The sequence below is a fragment of the Ciconia boyciana genome, chromosome 8 (assembly GCF_034638445.1).
Source record: "Ciconia boyciana chromosome 8, ASM3463844v1, whole genome shotgun sequence".
Taxonomy (NCBI): Eukaryota; Metazoa; Chordata; class Aves; order Ciconiiformes; family Ciconiidae; genus Ciconia; species Ciconia boyciana.
Window position 1 is genome coordinate 9,504,601 of NC_132941.1, and position 20,524 is coordinate 9,525,124.

General features: G+C 47.9%; 2 protein-coding genes across 2 annotated transcripts; one reads left to right on the forward strand and one right to left on the reverse strand.

The window, feature by feature from the left end:
• Positions 1–1,090: 1,090 nt before the first annotated feature.
• PEX11A (peroxisomal biogenesis factor 11 alpha) lies at positions 1,091–6,877 on the reverse strand. Its single transcript, XM_072871088.1, has 3 exons — positions 6,700–6,877; positions 6,103–6,218; positions 1,091–4,519 (listed from the first exon to the last, which is right to left on the reverse strand). Exons 1-3 carry the CDS (start codon positions 6,753–6,755, stop codon positions 3,954–3,956), a joined length of 738 nt encoding a protein of 245 aa, XP_072727189.1. The 5' UTR covers positions 6,756–6,877; the 3' UTR covers positions 1,091–3,953.
• Positions 6,573–19,669, forward strand: WDR93 (WD repeat domain 93). Its single transcript, XM_072871089.1, has 17 exons — positions 6,573–6,795; positions 7,574–7,918; positions 8,677–8,872; positions 9,528–9,592; positions 9,835–9,913; positions 10,777–10,904; positions 11,461–11,499; positions 13,034–13,121; positions 13,736–13,919; positions 14,124–14,194; positions 14,648–14,734; positions 15,056–15,187; positions 15,755–15,971; positions 16,677–16,737; positions 17,490–17,646; positions 17,773–17,953; positions 19,155–19,669. The coding sequence occupies exons 1-17, from the start codon at positions 6,754–6,756 to the stop codon at positions 19,267–19,269; spliced, it is 2,187 nt and encodes a 728-aa protein (XP_072727190.1). The 5' UTR covers positions 6,573–6,753; the 3' UTR covers positions 19,270–19,669.
• The last annotated feature ends 855 nt before the right edge of the window (positions 19,670–20,524 follow it).

Consider the following 20,524-nt stretch of genomic DNA (forward strand, 5'->3'; position numbering starts at 1 on the left):
TTCACACTTAGGTCTGGGAGGGGGCTGGAGAGGTAACCAATTTATTTCCATGCCCTCTGGCAGGATCAGCACCCACTAAACCACTGCTGGCAGATGTCTGTTCAGGTTCTTTTTAAGGACTGCCTTCCTGGGCAATCCGTTTAGTCTTTTATTTTACTTACAGTTCAAAAGAAGTCACCTATGTGACTTAATTCTCCTTTGCTGCAATATAAAGGTATTACCTCCTGGATGAATTTAGAGACCAATTTGTTGTCTTCCTCTTGGCAGCCAACCTTTTAGACACTTGAAGACTTCTCACACCCTGCCCCAGTCACCTTTCCTCTACAGAACCAGTTCATTTGGTGCCTCCCTGGAGATGTTGGTTTTCAGACCTTTGATCGTTCTTGCCGCTCACCTGGGAATCCCACATGGCTCACGCATTTCTTGAAATATCATGCCAAGCACGGTATTAACATTAGGAAGGCATAGTCTGTAAGCAGAGTAGGAGAATACTTTGCACATCTCATGCAGACCACTCTCCTATTAACTGTTTCCATTACGAAAAGTGTATGAGACCAGTAATTCAGAAGGAAACTCTTGCTAAAATACTGCTGAATGCAATGCTTTATATATTGTTCAGTAAGTGACATTTTGGAGCTTCCAAGCTTGCAAAGCTCTTCCTGCAGGGGACAGGAGCTAACAGTAGGCTCGGTTTCAATGGTTATCCCGGCTCCATCCCTCCCCATCTCAGCCGGAGATGTTGCCCTTCACTCCCTGCCCTGAGCAGGCATTTGTTGTGAAACAGCTGCAGGAATTTGCCCTACAACACCAAGACCCATCCAAATGAAAGGTTGCTTATAAGATACTAAAATGCAGGTGCACCCGTTCCTTTCACTGTAGCTGTGCCTATGCTGGGCAGAAGGCTCCAGCTCTCTCCGCTGGTACTCAAGGACAACTGATGGCAATTCTCCAAATGTCATTTTGCTTCAGGGCATGTCATATGCAGTTTTACCAGGTACTCCCATATTTACTTCTTCATGGTTTTGTAACTGAAATGGGGATTGTCAATGAGTCTGATGAATCTGGCTGCCACCTTGCTACTGTGAAAGGACAGCTCTATAACCCAAAGCAAATATAGGCAATGTTTCTTTAACAGTACCATTCTTCATAAAATTCAGAGACAGGACAGACGATTCCTCCTTCAGCATCTCTTTTCCCCACCCTCTAAGTCACACACAGACACGGTGTCACACTCATCTCAGTTTATTGCTTGTGTTCAGACAGCTGTCCTTATTCCAATGGCTGTATTAGAAACAGATACAAAAAAAAGGCACTGAAAGGATTTTCTCCATTTGATCGTGATTCTATGGCTTCAGTCACATTACATTAAGCTACATTAAATTGCTAGCCTCCAGCTGGGGAGCAGAAGGCAAGTGTTAGTGCTTAACATCCAGTAAAGAGAGTTACTCCTGTATGCTCCAACCCACGTCATGTAGAATGGGATACGTGAGGCTGGGACAGGCTGAAAATTCACTACCCCATCTCCCAGGTTAAGTCTGTACTTGCTAATCCATGCCAGCCCCTACAGGAGAAACATCAAAGCCTGGCTCACGGCTTTGCACAGTGTTTGTCTGGCACAAGAGAAAAAACCACGCTTCTCCCTCGGCAGGGCAGGGGAAGGTGTAGCTGGCTAAGGGCCACATCGCTATGTTAATCCATTTCCCTTTACCTGCGAACTAGAAGGGAAAAAGAGAAATCAGTTTGCAAACCAGTGAAAGAAGTATTTTGTATCCAAGAGCTCCCCTGAGAGGAATTCAAAACACATTTTTCTGCAAGAAGATGAAATTCTGTAGACAGAGGGTGGCCAAACCTCCACTGCCAGATCATCAAGACTCCTCTTCCTTCCTTACAGGGATTGCTACACACAGGGATAATGATCAAATCTGACCAAGCGAGGGATGGGCCCCACATTGCCAGGAGCTCAAAGGCAAATGAAGTAAAGAAACAAAAACATCCATTGTTAAAAAGGAGAGGAAGCCCTTGAAGACAACATATCCCATACGTAATGCTCCATGATGGTCTGAACTGCCAGTACGCTCTACTTTTAATGGTATTCATTTCCATATTAAAAAGAAGAGCTGCTGCAGGCCACATTTGGTCTTCAAGCACACAATTATCCTGCCCAGCAACCTCTTTTTTCAAACACTCCATTGGCAGGCTAACACTTCAGATTCAAATTGGAAGTAATTCCAGGCCTGACCACAATGACTTAAGGTAAACTGTGGCACTGCCTTACTGTGCCTACTCAATTCCACAGCCTCCTCCTTTTAATAAAGGAGATCAGCACCTTTTAATTTCTGTTTTCAGACAGCACCAGAAATAATAAGAGAGTACCTTGTCCAGGTTAGAGTAGTCTCTGTTCACATCTCCTCACAGATTAAATAAGGAGCCCTTGCACCAGAAAGTAGCAGAACACACAGGCCTAACTCTGATGAAGAAAAACGGTAATTTTCTCTCCTATACAATGTGCAAATTTCTCTCAGATGGTGTCAGAACTGGTACTCTGCAAAGTCAGGAGCAACAAAGACTGCATGCCATGTAACTGTTAGACAGTTGGACACAGCATTTCTCCTTTAACCTAGATTACACTGCCAGGCAAGCATTCCCGGCAAGGTAAGTGATGAGCAGTAGTGCAGTTGCAGGGCAAACATAAGGCATTTTCAAATGGTAGAACCCATTCAACCAGCGAGGAAACACACAAGAAATCTTGTGGTCATGAGAGGGAAGGATAGGGAGGAGCAGACAGGAAAATCTAAACCATGAATGCCCAAATCCAGTAATAAGCTTTTCTTCTCACAGGGGATTCTGATATTACCACGACCAACTCCATTCCCTTCCCTCCGGGAGCTTACGCAACTAGAAACACACCCTTGCAGTTTTTCTGACTCAGTGAGCTCTGAGCCAGGCTTCTCTCCTTAACTGCAGCTTCCAAAGCTCCTTATTATACTGGAATTTTTCATGTAAAATTAAAACAGCAAAACAAGCTCCTTATCACAATATGATTAATGTAAAATTATTGCAGTTGGAATCACAGGGGTTTGGGAGTTAAGGTGCATGTGTAATGGGAAATTTAGTGCTTGTGAGTGGTTCCAGATTCACAGCTTTGGAAACCCAGTTCCCTACAAATCACAGCATCAGCAGCACTCAGACAACCTTCTCCCACACGCTGTCCTTCACCAAAACCCTCAGCCATGGCCTGCTGGAGAAGTCAGACTTGGCGGCCAACGGTCCTTGGCTCGCATTATTGGAGGAAAAGAAGAAAGTGCTGATTTCCTGGGACACAAGTTGGCACTCACTAGACTACAGATCCAGTGTCACCAGTGCAAGTTACAGAGATCATGGGAAGGTCAGATCATACCACTCTTCAGTTACCATCACACTGCATTCAAACCACTGCCTACAGATAACAGGATCCATCAACCCAAACCCATCAGAACACTCGTACTTGACTTCAGGCCATTTTAACTGCAGCTGTTAACTTGCCTGAGCCCACTATAGAAAATCTGACTGCGGAAACCTTTGATTGGTGAATTCCAGCTTTCCAGTGTAAACATGATCAGTTATGAGTCATATACCTATTACAGTTGTCTATGCAGCTATTTCACGACCCTGTATTAAAATATAGGAACATCAGTATTTCCTTATCTAGCAGCCACGTTCCAAGTCCTGTTTCTGTTCGTGAAATATTACTCTGCCTTCTCCCATCTCCACTCCATCAGGGAGTGTGTCATGGCACCAAACTCATCTGTGAAGACACAGGGAAGGAAAAAGGCTAGAATTCACTTATTCAGAGGACAAAATTAATCTTGAGGTTACTGTGAGACATGTTCATTTTGAAAGTGCCATATGGAAGATAAAAATCTATCAGAGGATCAAAGCTGTTGGCTCGCTGCATATATGCAGCTCCTTTTATGTCACTGTTTCAGCTTCAGATGTGGGCTTGCTAACGTGAGGATCCCCACCAGGGAGGAGAGGATGCCACAGAAACCAATCACTCCTGGGTTGGTCTTGTAGATCCCTAGCGTATCCAAAGGACCTGAGAGATCACAGAGATTCTTCACCAAGTCCAGCAGCAAAGGAGGATGTCTTTTCAGTATTTGAAACAGCAGGAAGAGAAAACTGTGCAAATCATCACATTTCACACAGTTTAGTTCCTGATTGTGTTTGTCCCGGAAGGAATTCTCCTTTGACTTTTCTTCCTGTATAGCTTGTTCCAACCTCCAGGAGATCTCATACCAGTCCCTGGCTAGATTCATCAGGATTGAAAAGTAGTAACACTTGGTAGCCCAATTCCGCCACTTTGGCTTATCGATGTCAGGTTGGAGCCCAACACTCTTCAACCACAGGACTGCATCGCAGACGAAGTAGAGGGCACGGGCCAGGCTGGAGGCTGTAAGGCAGAAGCGAGGAACCACATCTGGCAGATGTGTAGCTCTCCTGGCTGCTACCAAGGCGTGTACCATGTTGCCCAGCCTGAACACTGCAAGAAATCCCACAAAGGTTAGTATGGCCTGGCCTTTAGCGCAGAGACACAGCCCTACGCGGGACAACTTGGCATGTCACTGTCCACATGTACTTTTAAAAAACTTAGTGGGCTTTGGGCATTTGTATGCTTAAGCATTTTCTTCTCACAGCGTGAGATGCTAGTATTAGCAAGAAAAGGGGTGTAAACATGTCAGTTCTGTCCTGCACCAGCCCAGGACCTACACACAAACTTTATCAATAGCCAGGACTTGCAGCCTTCTCCTGCCGCTCTGTTCTCAGTGCCTGGGTTCACTCTGGAGCAATATCACCTATGGCTCTGAACGAGTCAGTGTCAGCAAAAAAGTGACACAAACAGAGCCTCCAATTTCAGCTGTACGCTGCACTGGATCTCACCTAACTCTGTGGACAGGAGATGTTACTGCACTAACCCTGTTGCAACCATGAGCTGCATCTTTCCTAAGCTTCTGTGAAAGCTGGTGATTCACGTGCCGAGCACACTGAGACCAAAGTCCCTCCTCAGCCATGAATTTGTCAGAGGTACATGTAGTTCCCTGCAAACAGGAACAGTGTATTCCATTTCAAGCTACAATATATGGCAAGCCTGATTTAATCCGCTGCACAGTTTAGGTTTCACCCCGTGAATATTAATACAATATTATGCAAAATACTTTTCATAACCTGCTGCACTGTCACAGTGACAGATGTTGGCAGCACCCAACCTTAGTCGAACGACAAGAGTCCTGAATTTAGGCCTGATGTCTATTAGAGACTTGTTTAGCAGAAGCAAGAGAATTATGGCTATGCTGATAAACCAGCTGGCCTCTCTGCTAGAAATTACCATACTCTGGAGCTAACTGGAATAATAAAACAAATCCATGGTAACACGTTAAATTTGAATATTTGCCTTGTATATTGGAGTTGTTCCAGGACTGAGCAACTGATAAGTAGGTGTAAGATCAACCTGAAAGCAAGCAGTACAACCACAGCAACGGCGTAACCATAATGGATGCAACTGTGACACAGAATGAAGCGATGCATGTGGTTAGACTATGAGAAAAGTATGGAAGGGTGTATGATTTAGTAGAGTATAAATGCTAAAGAAAATGAATAAGCGAAGTAGGATATAAAGAGCTGTGTTGAAGGACAGTCCTTCAGAGGTGATTTTATTGGAATGATGACCTTTAACGTTAGGCCATCTCAACCCATCGGCTGGAAGGACTAATGAGAGTGCCGTAAGCCAGCCTTGTGTCGTAACTCAATGGTCTGTCCTTGAACAGAGGCGACAGCTCGATCTCTGCAGCGACAGCTGACTGTTAACTTATTTCTCTAGTTCTCCCAGCGATACTTCAGATTGCCTAATCGGAGAGGAGGCCGAGGAAGTAATAAATGTCTGTTTGGCCCTATCATCTAGCCTGGCAAGCCAAGGCAGGGATAAGGTCTATTGACAATTTTGTGAATATACTAAAAGATGTTTTGTGGCTCAAGGTAAGTTAACTACAGAACACGCAAGGCCAGGAGCTGTTTTGCTGGAAGGAGCAAGTGAAGAGGGACATATCCCTCTAGAGACCAGGTACTTACTTTTCCGGCCAGAGCTCATGCTAGATTCCAACTGCTTGAGTTTCATTACCAGCTTCTCTTTATCAGCCTTATGCTCTATTAAATAGCTAAGCAACATGCATGTGTACTGAGTGGCTCTGGAACGGAAAAAACGAGGAAAACGGTAGACAGGTGAAACACGGACAATTCGCAGGAAGGGCAGCAGGAGGGCAGCGCTTATTTCCGAGCTTCAGGTCACCCCTCTCGCACCCCCGCAGCGCCGGGCCGAGCTATACCCCGGGGACGGGGCACAGGCGCAGGCGGGGCGGCTGAGGCCAGGCAAAGCGGGGAGCAGCAGCATCGGGACGGCAGGAGCGGGGCTGGTGCGGCCCGGGGCCTGGAGCCCGCCGGGGGCTCGGCAGCTCTCCCGCCTGAGGCGGGGGGGGCCTAAAGCGGCGCCGGGCTGCGTGCGGGGCCTGCTGAGGGCCGCATCACCCAGAGGGGCCGTGGGGCTGCTCCACCCCTCGGGCCCACGACGGTCCCCGAACAGCCGGCACCGAGGGGCCGCTGCCGGGCGGGCGGAGCCCCCAGCCAGGCACGGGGAGGCCGCCCGGCCCCGCCGCCGGCTCCGCAACTTACCGGAAGAGCTGGTCGCGGCCCTGGCTGCGGCTGGTGAAGTCCGCGAAGCCCTCCATGGCGGCGGCGGCGCCGGCGGAGGGGCGGCAGCCGCGGGAGGTGAGCGGGGGCCGCGGCCGCTCCGCCCCGCTCCGCGCGGGCCCCGCCCCGCCTGGGGAACCCTCCGCTCCGGTGCGCGTTCCCGGCCGGGCCGCGCCGCGCCGCGCCGTTGCCACGGCGACCGTCAACAGCGGGGCAGGTGTCCCCGCTAAAGGCTCCCCCCGGCCGCGGCCTCCCGGTAACCGCCATCAGTGGTTGCGGCGGTTCCGCTCGGGGAGGCTGGAGGGGAGGGGAGCGGAGCGGCGCGGCGCGGCGCGGTCCGGCCCGGCCTCGCCTCTCGGCTCCGGCTCCAAGGTCAGGCCGCTGTGTGGGGTGACGGCCGTGGAGGTGGGCCCGCCGTGAGCCCGGCTTTGACGGCAGCTGCCCCGGCCCCGGCCCCGGCGGGGAAGCTCAGAAAGCACCCGGTGGCTTGGAAATGAAGTTTATAATTTCCAGTGAAATCACCTGCTTTCCTAATTAATTGTTGGGATTTTATCCAGGCTGAATAAGTCCTTTAATGGAGAACAAGCTAATATTTTTGTATGCTTTGTCATAATTCTTACACAAACGTGTGCTGAAGCTTTTACACTCCCTTTTTCTGTAGGTAACCTACAGATGCCTGTGTGGCTGATGTTCCCAGAGCAGGACAAAACCCCTGAGTAACAGAGGCGATGCAGCAAGGAGAAATGAGCTATATAGAACAGGGTTGCTCTGGCTATCTATACTGAAAGGAACCCTCCTTCCTTCTTAGAGATCATTAATAATCTTTTTCTTTTCCCCCGTTACCTCATGAAAGTAGATACTGCACGATTCTTCGTTCTTCTGCATCTACTGTGATTCCTGCATCTGTGGTGTGTTTTGCATCTGGAAGGGCAGAACCATGGCTGTGCGTATCCGGAAGCATCCCCTGGAGATTCCTCCACCATCTGAAGAGGACTGGCTAAAGGATGATGAGGAAGATTTCTTCCTGCAGGATCCCGATCGAAAGCGTGATGCGTTGCCTCAGCCCTTCAGGATGATCAACAAACTGGTGATGCTGGTTTTTGAGAATGCTATGGAAATCATTGAAAGAAGGGAGATGCTCCGAGAAGCGCAAAAACTAAAGGTCCAGCCCACAAAATGCTTTCCTACAGCTGAATTCCAGGTACAGAGCCCCTCACAGCAGAGAGAGCATTAATCACTGTAGCAGTTTTTCTAGAGAATATCCATTCAGTTGATTTTGCATTCTTCTGTTCATCACCTTCTTCAGAATCCACCACCATCTCACTGATTCACTTCAAAAGGCTGCAGCTTCTAAGCTTGTCTGACAGGTTCTGCTTCCCACCCATCTAGCACACCTCTGAAAAGAGAGAAGCAGATATTAAACAGCACTAAATTCACCTTCTGCTCCTCAGGCTGGCTCCACCCTTGTTTGTTGAGGAGAAGGTAATTAGTCAGTAGCATATAAATGGGCAAACTCAGCTCTGTGTTATGGTGAATACCCTAACTGTGAGCAGAAGGGCAGCGCTGTCTTCCCCATCATTATGTGGAGGTATCCAGAAGGATACGCTGGCGTCTGCTGGTGTTCTGTGATTGCCCGGAGGAGTTCAGCATCGCATCGCAGCTCTGCGTTAGTGGTGGAAGGGCTGAGTGCTCCTGAGTTCTTGGCCTTTAAAGCCCCTTCTGTTTATCGGAAGGGGCAAGGTGGGAGCAAACTTTCTCATTCCCAACACAGAACAATCTCTGTGACAGATGAGAGCCTCTCCCCTGCTCTTCTGATGAAAGCTCATGCAAAATTTTTTCCCTTTAGAATAAATCAGCATTTTCTGTTTGTGAAAGACTAGGAGTATATCACTAGTATGGCCGATGTATCCTCCACTGGGGAAGCAGTTGGGTACACTCATCTTTTCCCTTTCTTGGTAGGTAACTGGAAGAGCCAATTGCCTTGCTGTGTCTGGAAAATACATCTTTGTCGGTCTGTCCGTGGGTCTGGCTGCCTTCAGGGTGTCTGACTGTAAGGAGGTCTGTGCTTGGGATGCAGTCAAGACGGAGATTTGTGCCAACCATGCCTTGGATTTGGGGAATGAGTGCCACGTCCTGCTTGCTGTGGATGAAATGGGTTAGTGTGACGTGGATTTCCTTGACCTAGCTGGGGATAGCTGTGCCCTGGAGCTGAAGAGTTGGCAGCTGCATTATGGAAGAGTGCTAAATCAGGAGGAACGTTAGAATGTCTGACAGGTTTCCTAGAAAGTCCTGCAAAGAGGGCATTAGGTAACAGGTTGTAGGGTGACAGAGTGGCCCTAGGGCCTTGTGATTAGTAGAGGGTGTGGGTTTGGTGTCCTCTCTGGAGCAGCAGAGGCAAGTGCAGAGCTGAGGGTGAAGCGCAGTAAATTTTAGGGACACCTTGGACTGGACAGAAAGAACCATTGCTTCATATGACCTGCCCGTGCTTTGTTGCCACACCTGTAACTGCACAGCCCTGTGGTAAATAGGTTAGTTTGTTGATTCATCTGAAACCTATTGATTCTGGTGGAGATACTTTTCAAACTGGCTTATCCATCTCTATGTACAATCGAATGTTTGCTGGTCCTGGCATAAGGAAGCCAGCAAAAGTTTAGTGCTGGAAGCAGTGGGATATTCTTCTTTGAGCCCAGGAAAAAATGTAGTCCTGTTCACTCTCCTGCACATGTTGTAACAGCCATCTCCCAGGAGCATGGCTACCATCTGCTCACTTTCCTCCTCCTCCTCCTGCTACTTCTGTATTTCTGTTCCAGGGCTTGTCTGGCTCTTCTGCTTTCACAAGGAAAGCTTCCTACTGATTAAAATCCTAAATGAAGTGGTAAGTACTGAGTTAATTCCATAGACACTGGGCACAGGCTGGTAAGTAATCAATCATGAGGAGTACTAATTGCCTTCAGGAATTTCTGTCATGGACAGCAGCACTCCAAGAGTGCTGCCCAATATTTATTCCTAATCTTCCAGCAATCGGTCTGGCCTTCACCCTGTTGAGAACTGTGTAAGGCCACAGAGCTCTCTGAATCAGTGATCTTGCTTTGATGCCCGCCTATTTTTCTTTGGCAGGAGGATATCAGCAAGCGAAATACTTGTGTGGAGGTGGTGCTCTCCCCGGGAGGTGATTACGCAGGAGTCCTGCTGCAAGGCAAGTGCAGGAACATGGTGTCTTGGGTGACGGCTGTTGTGTTCTAGGGGCCAGCAGCAATGCTTTTAAAATGCTACAAGTGTTCTGGGTTCCCAGAGATCCTCTTCCTAACCCTGCCGGTCCCTCCTCCAGCTTAGAGAGCTGCTCCTGCCACTCCCTGTCCTCTCCAAAAGGCCTGATGTGGATCAGGACTGATCCCAAAAGTGAGCTCTCTGGAACTGGTTAGTGCAGTTCCCAGCTCCCAGAAGGCTCAGTGAAAGCAGGTTTCCCTCTCCTCTCCAGAGGTACCAAACTCAGTTCTTCCTCTGGTTTGCTATGGCTCACTTTTACACTGGAAATATGTAGACCTGAAGAATTTTCTCTGCAGACATAAGCCAGATAGCATAGAGACAGTCTCTAAAAACACTACAAACTCCTTGATACAACATTCTTCTGTTTCATGGCAGCTGCCTTTGTCAACCCATTTGCTACTAGCAGGTTTTCTGGACCCATGTTTGGTGGAATCTGCCTGGACAAATGCTGAGAATGAGATATGTAGTATCCACAGAGAACCAGTGTGTCACCACGTCTCACTTTCTACTTTACCTCAGAGGTTACAGGTCAAATTCTGACTGAGTTGCTTTGTGGAATTTCTTTGGCGGATGTGGGACCTCGAGGACTTGAGCTGGAGGCTGAGATGTCAGTCTCAGTCAAGCATGTCAAGCCTTAACTGGGAGGAGAGGTGGGCTGAATGGAGTTCACAGGGATTTTATATTTCAAAAAATATCCAAATCTTCTTTTAAGGATATAAGATAACAGAGGCTGCTTGCTTGAAAAACCTTTTCTCCTCATTTCCAATTGCTCAACATGGTTTCCCAATGCAGACAGCACAAAAGCTTGGCTGGAGATCTACCGATTGCCTAAGGATTCCTGGCTGAAGGAGATGGAAAAGAGCCCAGGAGCTGTAGCAGGGCTGGCTTGCAGGGAGAGGAGGTCAAGCTGGACATCTGCGGTACAAAACAGTTCCATCTCCCACTGTGCTATTTTTTCTTATACCCTTTTGCCTACAGGTCTTTCCCCAAGCCTTGCTCCTGGAGACAGTGACAGCAAGATACAGGCTGAACAAGTCTGTCGGCCCAGGGGGATGGAGTATGTGTCTCTACAGCTGCTACAGCCGCCCATCCCACATTTCATAAGGCCTTTGTGTTATTGGGACATGTTTACTCTCCCAAGACAGGCTTTCCAGTGAGGTTCCCTTGGTCCCAGGGCTGGTGTTCCTGCTGCCCCTCCCTGAAACTGGCAGTTCCTTTCCCAGCAGTGTTGCCACATCTGAGGAGGCCCTATGTAAGGGTATTCCCACAGGGCTTCTCCCTTATGTTACTGGGGGAAGGTGAAGAGGAGTGGGAATTGGGCCTGATACCTCCACTTGGGAGTCTGGTCCTGAACCAGGGTTTGTGTTTTAGACTACCTACAAGGGGGGCCTGGTGGGGTCACGGCTGAACCCACCTGAGCACGGCAGGATCTTTGCCTGTTTGTGCTAACCACTGTCATCTCTGGTTCTTTGGCAGAAAAGTCTGGAGCTGCATGGAGATGGTTCTGCAGAGATGGTAACTGGCCTCAATGAATGTCCTGAGCTGTTAAGGGGAATTTTAAATGCTGAGTCAGTGCTTAACCCTCTCCTGCATTGCTTTCACCCTGCTAGACTTCACCTCAACACACAGGCACCTTCTGCCCAGCACCTCCAGCTAACCCTCTGTGATACCTGCCTCATCACTCTGCCCTCTTCCTTCAGCAAAGGCTTTCCTGGCCATTTAAGAAGGAGCTGCTTCTCAGCCCTGTCTTCAGGGCAAACTTAACTTAGCTAAGTGAAAAGCAAACACCCAGGCATTCCCTCTTTGCTGATTCCATGTAAACTACCCAAGTTCCTGCCTTTTCCTTCTCAGACATAGTTGATTATTACTCAGATCTTTTCTGTTCAGCCAAATGTCAGTGTGTGGGGGGTGGGGGTGGTGGTGGGGACATACTGGTGCTGGTCCCCTGTTAGGATTTTCTATTCCCAGCCAAGCACATATGTGACCTCCTCCAGTCCTGGGCTCTCTGAAGTAAAATCTGGTTTGTGTATTCAGCAGCACTCTGCAACCTTCAGTCTTGCTTCTCTTTTTCTTTTCTCTTTTCTTTCTCTTTCTCTTTCTCTTTCTCTTTCTCTTTCTCTTTCTCTTTCTCTTTCTCTTTCTCTTTCTCTTTCTCTTTCTCTTTCTCTTTCTCTTTCTCTTTCTCTTTCTCTTTCTCTTTCTCTTTCTCTTTCTCTTTCTCTTTCTCTTTCTCTTTCTCTCTTCTTTTTTCTTTTTCTTTTTTCTTTTTCTTTTTCTTTTTCTTTTTTTTCTTTTTCTTTTCTTTTTCTTTTCTTTTTCTTTTCTTTTCTTTTCTTTTCTTTTCTTTTCTTTTCTTTTCTTTTCTTTTCTTTTCTTTTCTTTTCTTTTCTTTTCTTTTTCTTTTCTTTTCTTTTCTTTTCTTTTCTTTTCTTTTCTTTTCTTTTCTTTTCTTTTCTTTTCTTTTCTTTCTTCTTTTCTTTTCTTTTCTTTTCTTTTCTTTTCTTTTCTTTCTTCTTTTCTTTTCTTTTCTTTTTTTTCTTCTTTTCTTTTCTTTTTTTTCTTCTTTTCTTTCTTCTTTTCTTTCTTCTTTTCTTTCTTCTTTTCTTTCTTCTTTTCTTTCTTCTTTTCTTTCTTCTTTTCTTTCTTCTTTTCTTTCTTCTTTTCTTTCTTCTTTTCTTTCTTCTTTTCTTTCTTCTTTTCTTTTCTTTTCTTTAATTCATTTTTTTCTGAGCTTTGCTGTGCCCCACCCAGGCCTGTGCTGCAACAAGAGTAATTCAGAGAGATTAGTAAGATCTAGTGGAGGTTATTTAGGGCACAAAGACAGGAGGTGTCTGGGCAGGACATCCATTGTAAAATTGAGAAAGTAGTGACCTCCCTCAAGCTTCTGTGTTTTGGCTTGAAGAACGAGCCTAAAACCCGTATTGCCTAGGCAGCGTCAGCTAACCTTTGCATACATTTCCTTTAGGAAGCATTTGATTCCCATGAACAGGTGAAAACTTAGCAGCGTAGGGCACAACACAGTTCTTAGGCTGACATTCTTCTGTTGCAGGAGTCTCCTGTGTCTGCAAACAAAGCTGATGCAAAGCTGAGTCTCCCAGTGCTGCTGCTGAAAGTGAAGCCACCCAAACCCATTACAGGTCAGGACTGATTCTGTACTTGCAACCTGCAGCCTCCTTCAGGTGTCAAAGGAATCATAGCTCTTATGACTACAGAACAGGTCAGAAAGTTTCAGTAATGTGCTCCCTGGTCCCTTCCTGACCTGTCTTTGTAGTTACATGTAATCCTGTAGTGGGAGTTACTTCTTACCCGACCATCTCATGTCACCTTTGTTAGCAAAAAAATACTTCAGTGTGTCTTGATGTGGGTGTCATACACCCTCGGCTTCATTGTCACCAGAGAGGGAGGTTGTTCCCTAGACCCTAGCAACCTGACAGCACCCCTAGTTCGTCACTCTGAGTCCTGAATTAATAGGAAAATGCTGAGGATGAGGAGGGAACGGACCTTATGCTGGGACACTGTCAGGGAGAATGCCACCAAAAGGTAAGGGGGGTTGGGTTCTCAGATGACTTGCCCTAGTCCCTGCCTTCAAATACTGGAAAATGGGCTAGTGATATGGAAAGTCCCACAGAAGATGCAGTGTGTCCCTCTTCAAGACAATGCCTTCAAAGTGCCTCTGAGCACTTCATGGTGTCTGCTCCATGGTGTCTGCTCCTCCAGGGCTGTACCTTTTCCCTTTGTGTTCCCAATCCAGGCAGTAGTTTTAAAAGCCCTTTGGATGCCTTGAAGAAAGTGGATGATGGCAGCATGCTTGGCTTGGGGTACAATCACCTAATCAAGGACTCCCAGTGGGAGCAGCAGGAAGCAATCTTCTGCAGCACTTATCGGGAGTATCTGGAGGCCGAGGGTGAGAGAGAGAGCAAGGAGGAGATCACCAGGTGAGTGGGAGCACCAATCAGGATTTCAGTCCATGAGACATCAACACAGGGCACTTTTCATGTGTAGATAGAAGCCTCTGTCTTAGCTTTGACTCCTTCATCCCAAGGCTTCAGGGCAGGGGGCTAGAGCCATTCTAGGTCTTGTTGCAGTGCTGCCTACTTATCAAAGCCTTTCTTTTACACATATTTCTTCCTTTTTTTCAGACATGCTACTTTTCATTTTCTCCTGCCTAGCCAGATCCTACAGGTGGGACCTGAAGTGAAAGTACAGCCAGGTAATCCAAATGGGCAAAAAGCTGTTAACCTATGAAGCACGTTGTTGCGTGACTTTGAGCTCCAGTTAGAGCTCAATGGCTCTGGCTTGGGTTCACTATGTAAATTCCATCTCCAAGGACATAAGCCTCGATAAAAATGTCAGCCCTAAGACTTGTAAGTCAGTTACCAGCATGGAGTCAAACAAACTTAGCTCCTTAGTTAAAAAAAAAAACCACAAAAACCCCCTAAAACACCAAAAAAGATGAGGGGGCACATAGGCAAGATAAAAATAACAAACAATGGGAGGGTTTGTTCTGGTTTAATTTCTGTGCGAGCAGAGTTTTGGTAAGTCCCATCAGGGAAACCATGAGAACTCTAATGAGAGCTTTCTAATGGTGTTTTGGTGTCCTGGATTGTTCCTTTCTTTGTCCCCAGTCTCCTTCTCTCTTTTGTCGTCCCCTTCTCTGTACCAGATGTTCCAGCTGGCATCAGTGTGCACTGGGATGGAAGCCACAATCTCTGCTTCTACTTACTAAACCGACCACTCAAGGAAAAAGTGGGTAGGAAAGTCTTGCTTTCTCTAGCAGAGCACTCTGTGGGGAGTGTGAGTATTCAGTGGCCAGTGGCTGTCTTTCAGCCAGATCTTCATGATTCAGGAAAATGAGGAATGGGGAGGAGAGCTGCCTCGTATCTTGTGGGTTAGGCTGGCATTTGGATTGTGGGGCTCCATGTTGCACAGGCTGGCAGTATTTTTAGTGAAGCCAGTCTGGCAGGAGACCGCAGAATGGTGCATGTTTTATTGGGAAACTGGATGCTAGTACCGTGAGAGAGAATGATCTGCACCTTCTTACAGTTGTCTCTCTTCATGTCCTTCTGTTTAGACTCTGATCTGAAACCTGATGTTGTGTGGCCATGTGCAGCTCCAGTTGCATGCTCGGCTGTCAGTTCCTGCTCCAGGTACCTGGCACTGGCATGTGAAGATGCAACAATAACTATTTGGGATAAACACCTAGGTGAGCTTGCCCTTTGGGACTGTGTATTGGGATCACTGTGGATAAATCGCTCCCTTCCCTAGGAGTTTGAGGCTCTGGCTTGTTGTGAACAAGGGAGTGGCAGTGAGTTTACAAGCAAATCTGAAAATAGTTTGGACTCACTTGTTCATCGGATGCTTGGCCAGAAGTTGCCAATGCAGCGTGACTGCCCTAGCCCTTGCAGAACCATTCCCATCCACAGCAATGCAGGGGCTGGGAACTGCTGCAGCGAGGACTGACAGCTGTCTTGCCCCAAGGCTGTGAGACAGTGACGGTCACTGCTTTACCACTGCACCCTCAGGTCATCTTTGAGGCTGTTGTGGCATCACAGTCCAGGCTGCCATCAGTACTAGTGTACTAGTGTCATCCTGCCATGGTGCAGGGATTCTCCTGGCAGAAGAATCTTCTTCTGCCATCAGGATTGTTCTGGTGGCTGCTGCCCCTGAGCAGGCCACAGTCCAAGCTAAGCTTTCCTTGGATAAATTGCTGATTCCTTTTCCTTCCTAAACGGCTCTTTTTTTTTTTTTTTTTTTCCCCCTGCTTCCCCAGGATACCCACTGTCTGTGACTGCCATTCTAGAGGAACATCTCATCCGTAGCATCCACTTCCTGCAGAGTTCTGCAGCTGGCAGTGACGAGACACCTTGTCCTGGTACAGATCTTGCCTGTCCCATTGTGCAGCTTCTAGTGCTATGTACAGACAGCTCTTTCTATTTGGTGAAAGCACCCAGGGCCGGGAAGTCCAGCATCACACTCCTGGCAGACAGGTGAGGTAGACTCTGATAGACCTCACTCCAGGCAAAGAAACCACGTGGTGTAGTGCTCAGGTCCAGCAGGGAGCCCCACATTTCTGTGGAGTAGAGAACTTTCTACTGCTTTTACCCAGATAGCTCTGCCATACTGCTGTCAGCAGCAAGTGTGGTTTTGCTAGGAGTCAGTTCCAGTGCTAAAATCCAACGGTTACACCAGAATTAGGGGTGTTTCTGGGTTCTTCTATGCACCAGAACACAAGTGCTTGTAGCACTGCTCCAGGGCTGATGTTCAACTATCTGGGTCTCTGCTAGGTACCCAGGGGAATTTTTTCTTCTCTCTTCTGTCCTTGCCAGAATAACTTCCCCCTGGAAGTCAGAATAAGCATTTCTTGCCATCTTTCTATCAATTTTATGTTTTGTCCTCTTGGTTTGAGGAGAAGGGTCAGCTTTGGGGAAGCTGCTGCTCTGAAGGCTATGGTTTCATGCCTCCACGACAGGCAGGGGATTTGTATCTCCAATATAGTTCCTAGGCAGGTATGCACAGGGACAGGCCTCGGGGTGTCCTGCCCAGGAGGAGGCAGGCTTTGTCTCCATAGGGAAGGGGCTTGGCTGGAACTTTATGCCAGCCTGTGTGCCACAAACTGCCACTGTCATTATCACAGCCTCTCAGTATGTGCCAGGTACATGAAACAGTGGCATAAGCCTGAGTCTGTTTTACAGGCCTGAAGATCCAAATCTTGCTGTCAGTGCCGTGGTGCCTGTCCTGGCATTCCCCAGTGCAGTGAGTATTAGTGCCAGCTCTCTTTAAGAACTGGGTGAGAACACAGGTCTATCTGGCCTAGGATCCTGTTTCCAATAATGGCTGTAACTGGGTGCCTAGAACATAAAGAACAGGGCGATCAGATACAGTACTGCCTTCACATCCTTTCCCAGCCTCCAACTATTTTTAGCATGGGGACTTCCTGTGCCAGTTACAGATCTGTATGTAGCTGGTAACTCTCAAAGGATTTCTCTTCTATGACCTTACTCAGTATCCCCTTGCACCCATGTCCTCTAACAACCACTGAGGTGGGAGGCACTGGAGGCCCTCTGCACATGGACAGGTCCATCTGCAAAGGTGAGAGGCTCCAGGCACGAAGCTTCAGGCATCAGGGTCAAATATGAGAGGGCATCATGGTGAGGAGAAGTTGCAAGCACAAATCCAGCCAGACCTTTTAGGTGGCCTCAAAGTTTTCAGGCATGGGGAGGAAAAGACTAAAAGCTGCTCACCAGAGCCAGCCATGCAGAAGGCTGGATCTAGTTCAGTTCTAACCTGCACTCCTGCCCCTTCCCAATCCCAACCTGTGGCAATTCCACTCCGAATTCCCTGCACAGCCTGTTCTCGATCTGCTGTGGCCCTATGACTACTGGGCAGGCAAAGAAAACAGCATCATGGTTGGGGATGTGAAGTCCTGAACGTCATTCCCTGTCCTTTCTAGGAAATACTTTTCACCTCTCTTACATCCATTTCTAAGTGTCAACTTGCTGTTTCAGGCCCTGGTCTTCACCTGGGATGGCACAGTGTCCCTGATGAACACTGCCACGTCACAGACTGTTTACTGCTTCAGTACTCCACCTTCTCATGCTGTAGCATCCCCCTGGCAGCCAGTGTTCACAGTGGATAGTGTGAATTGGTGCCTGCTGCTTCGAGGTGGGTAGCACCTTGGAGTGGTCTTAGATACATGGTCACTGGGTGCATTTAGCTGTGCACTGATCCTTGATAGTTCTTCTTGGATGACTCCTGATGCTATAGCCCACTGTTCTTGTTTCTGTCTAGGAGATAAGCAGCAGCAGGCAGATGCGTTGGCACAGAGCAGAGCCAGTCACAGCACCATCTTCATTTTTGACTTCAACTCCTACCCACTGAAGGAGGCTTTCCCAAAGGAACCAGATTTGCCTCTCAAATCCTTGCAGAACCTGCCATGGATTGAGAGATGTAACATTTTCTTACATGATAGGTAAGGTTCTCCTTCTGCCTGATAGGTAAGTGCACCTGCATTATTGTAATCTGTGGTGTGGCTCAGGTCCATGCAAGGTCTCACCCTGGAGCTTCTGGGTTCTTATGTGCACTGTGACAGATTTATGTCTGGGTAAGGTTGATGTTTAGGTAGCTGGATTCCTGACAGCCACCCAGAACCCTTCCTCCTCTCCCTTCTGTCCTCCCTAGAACAACTTAAAAGCTGTAAATCAGGATGCCTGGGGCAGGCTTGTCATTCTAGGTAGAGAGGGCTTGCTAGTTCTAATGTGCTTTTGTGCAACACAGATTGTGCAAGCTTGTCAGGGAATATGATCCTCACTTAAGTGTCTGCCTCTTCCTTTTGACCCCACAGCCAGGCAGAGCTGGGATCTCTTTGTACCTTGCTCCTCTCCTCCATTCCTAGGTTCATTTGATGTTCAAGCAGATTTGTGTTGGAGGTTTCCTGGTTTGACGAGGTCCCCAGCACCCTCAGCCCGAGGTTGCAGTCAGTTTAGCTGATGCATTGAGTTTATGCCGTCACTAGATGGCAATGTGACATCTCTTATTGTGTGACCTTTTCCTTGAATTCCGTCTTTTGGGAACCTGGAGCCGGATCCGTGTCAATGATACTCTGTTTGTTCTTTTCACTATGCCTTAATTCTCCAATCTGAAATGGAACAGGCGGGTGCAGGTATGACCTTACAGCACATATTACCCGGTAGTCTTCCCTAATTCCTTGTCTCCAGGGTGAATCCTGTGGTGTTGTCGGGCTAGTTAAGTGCAGAAAAGTTTCATCCTATGCTACCAGCCGCCGGTTCTGTCCCTCCTTCTCATAAAGCTGAAGAGGAGACTCTTGTCTGCCTTATACCAGAAAAACTGGGGATACATCACCTCCAGGGATATCTTACTCCCTGGGTACTGAGAGCTGATGCCAGAGCAGAGCAAATACAACTGCAGTGAGACCTGTGTCTACAGAGGCTAACGGGTAAAGAGAAATATGGAGGTCATTGCTGTCAAGAGCAGTAAACTCAGCACACAGCTGAGTGGCATGAGGGGATCACTGAGGTTTTTTGGACGCAAGAAGTCTGAACTGCTTAATTTGTAGTGAGCCCCAGGGACCCTTGGGGGAACCAGGCTAAAGTGGTCTGAGCACCAGGGGAATGGCAGGGGCTGTTTTAACCACACTTTTCTTTCCTCGTTAGGCAGCAGAGCCTGCTGGGACTCAGAGAGCAGTTGCCCGAGTACTGGAGTCGGCTGCAGGCACAAGCAGCTGCCATGGACGAGAGCCAGAAAGTGAAGGGACAGAAGAAGCCATAGTCAGCCTTGCATCCTGAGGGCCAGGCTCTGCACCATCACAATCCTGCAGACCCATGATCCAGCACTGATATTTTGACAGCAACTCTATTCAAATCTATCCTGCTGCTTGCCAGCCTGAGGCAATTTGTAATCTGAAATAGCTGCTTGCCTGCTCAGCCACAAGGATCTGTGCCCTGCCTCTCTCCTTACCTAACACTCAGCCTGTTCCAGCAGGGTTCAGCTTCTCCTCATCAGAAACAAACACTACTGATGGAAGACTCTTGACGTAGGAAAGGCCTCTCATCGAGGTGGCAGACCCAACACCTGTGTGGTTCAGCTAAGTATTTGTGCTGGATCTCTTGAGTCCTCCCAGAGACCTGGAGCATCAGAGCAATGTGGTATGTTACAATGTCCCTCCTTAATAAAGCCTTTTTTCCAGTAAAAGTCTCTTGCTCTTCATAGGACCGGCATTTTATCAGACTCTGATGTTCTGCCCTTCTGTTGCTGGGGCTCACCAATGTGTCTCATCTTCTGCTCTGACCCAGATGGGCAGACAGCAGCATCCTTGTGCTCAGAAAGAGACCTGGTCTTTTCAAACCAGGCAGCAAATCAGCCATGAAGGTGTCATCCCCCAGAGCATAGCAGTGCCAAGCAGCAGTGACACTGAAGAGCATGTCAGGCCTGACCTAGGCTGTTTCGCAGTCTAGTTGTTTTTTTTTTACTTCAAAGCAGGCAGTTTTGGGATAAGACTGCTTAGGAATTGCAGCCTTGAAATGTGCAGACAAGCTCTCTGAGTTAAGGTCAGGCTAGAAGTGGTGTTAGAGCCAAGAACTGATGTAATTGAGGAGCTGGACAGAAGCTGGGGGGTTCAGAGAAGTCAGGGCTGTGCTGAGCCAAAGACAGGCTAGGAGCATGGCCAGCACGTTGGTCAAAGGCCATAAAAGCTGAAGCATCCCTCCTCCAGGCAACACAGGACAAAGAACTAGTGGGGACAATGCAAGGCCAAGCATCCATGTATTTATTTCTTACTCCAGAAGTGTATTAAGTTAGTAGTTTGCCCTGTATACTTGACAGATGTGGCAAAAACGTATGCAGGCTCCCTGGTCAGTCTTTCACTTGTCGGTATTTTCAGGTCTGTAGTCCCATGGGAGACTGGCAGCATCTAGACATTAGCTGCAGAGTTTGGTTGCTCAGTCGGAGGCTGACAGCCTACCTGCATTTTGCACTGGGCATCTTTATTGCTCTTCAGGCAGTCAGAGGTCCTCTGGAACCTGAG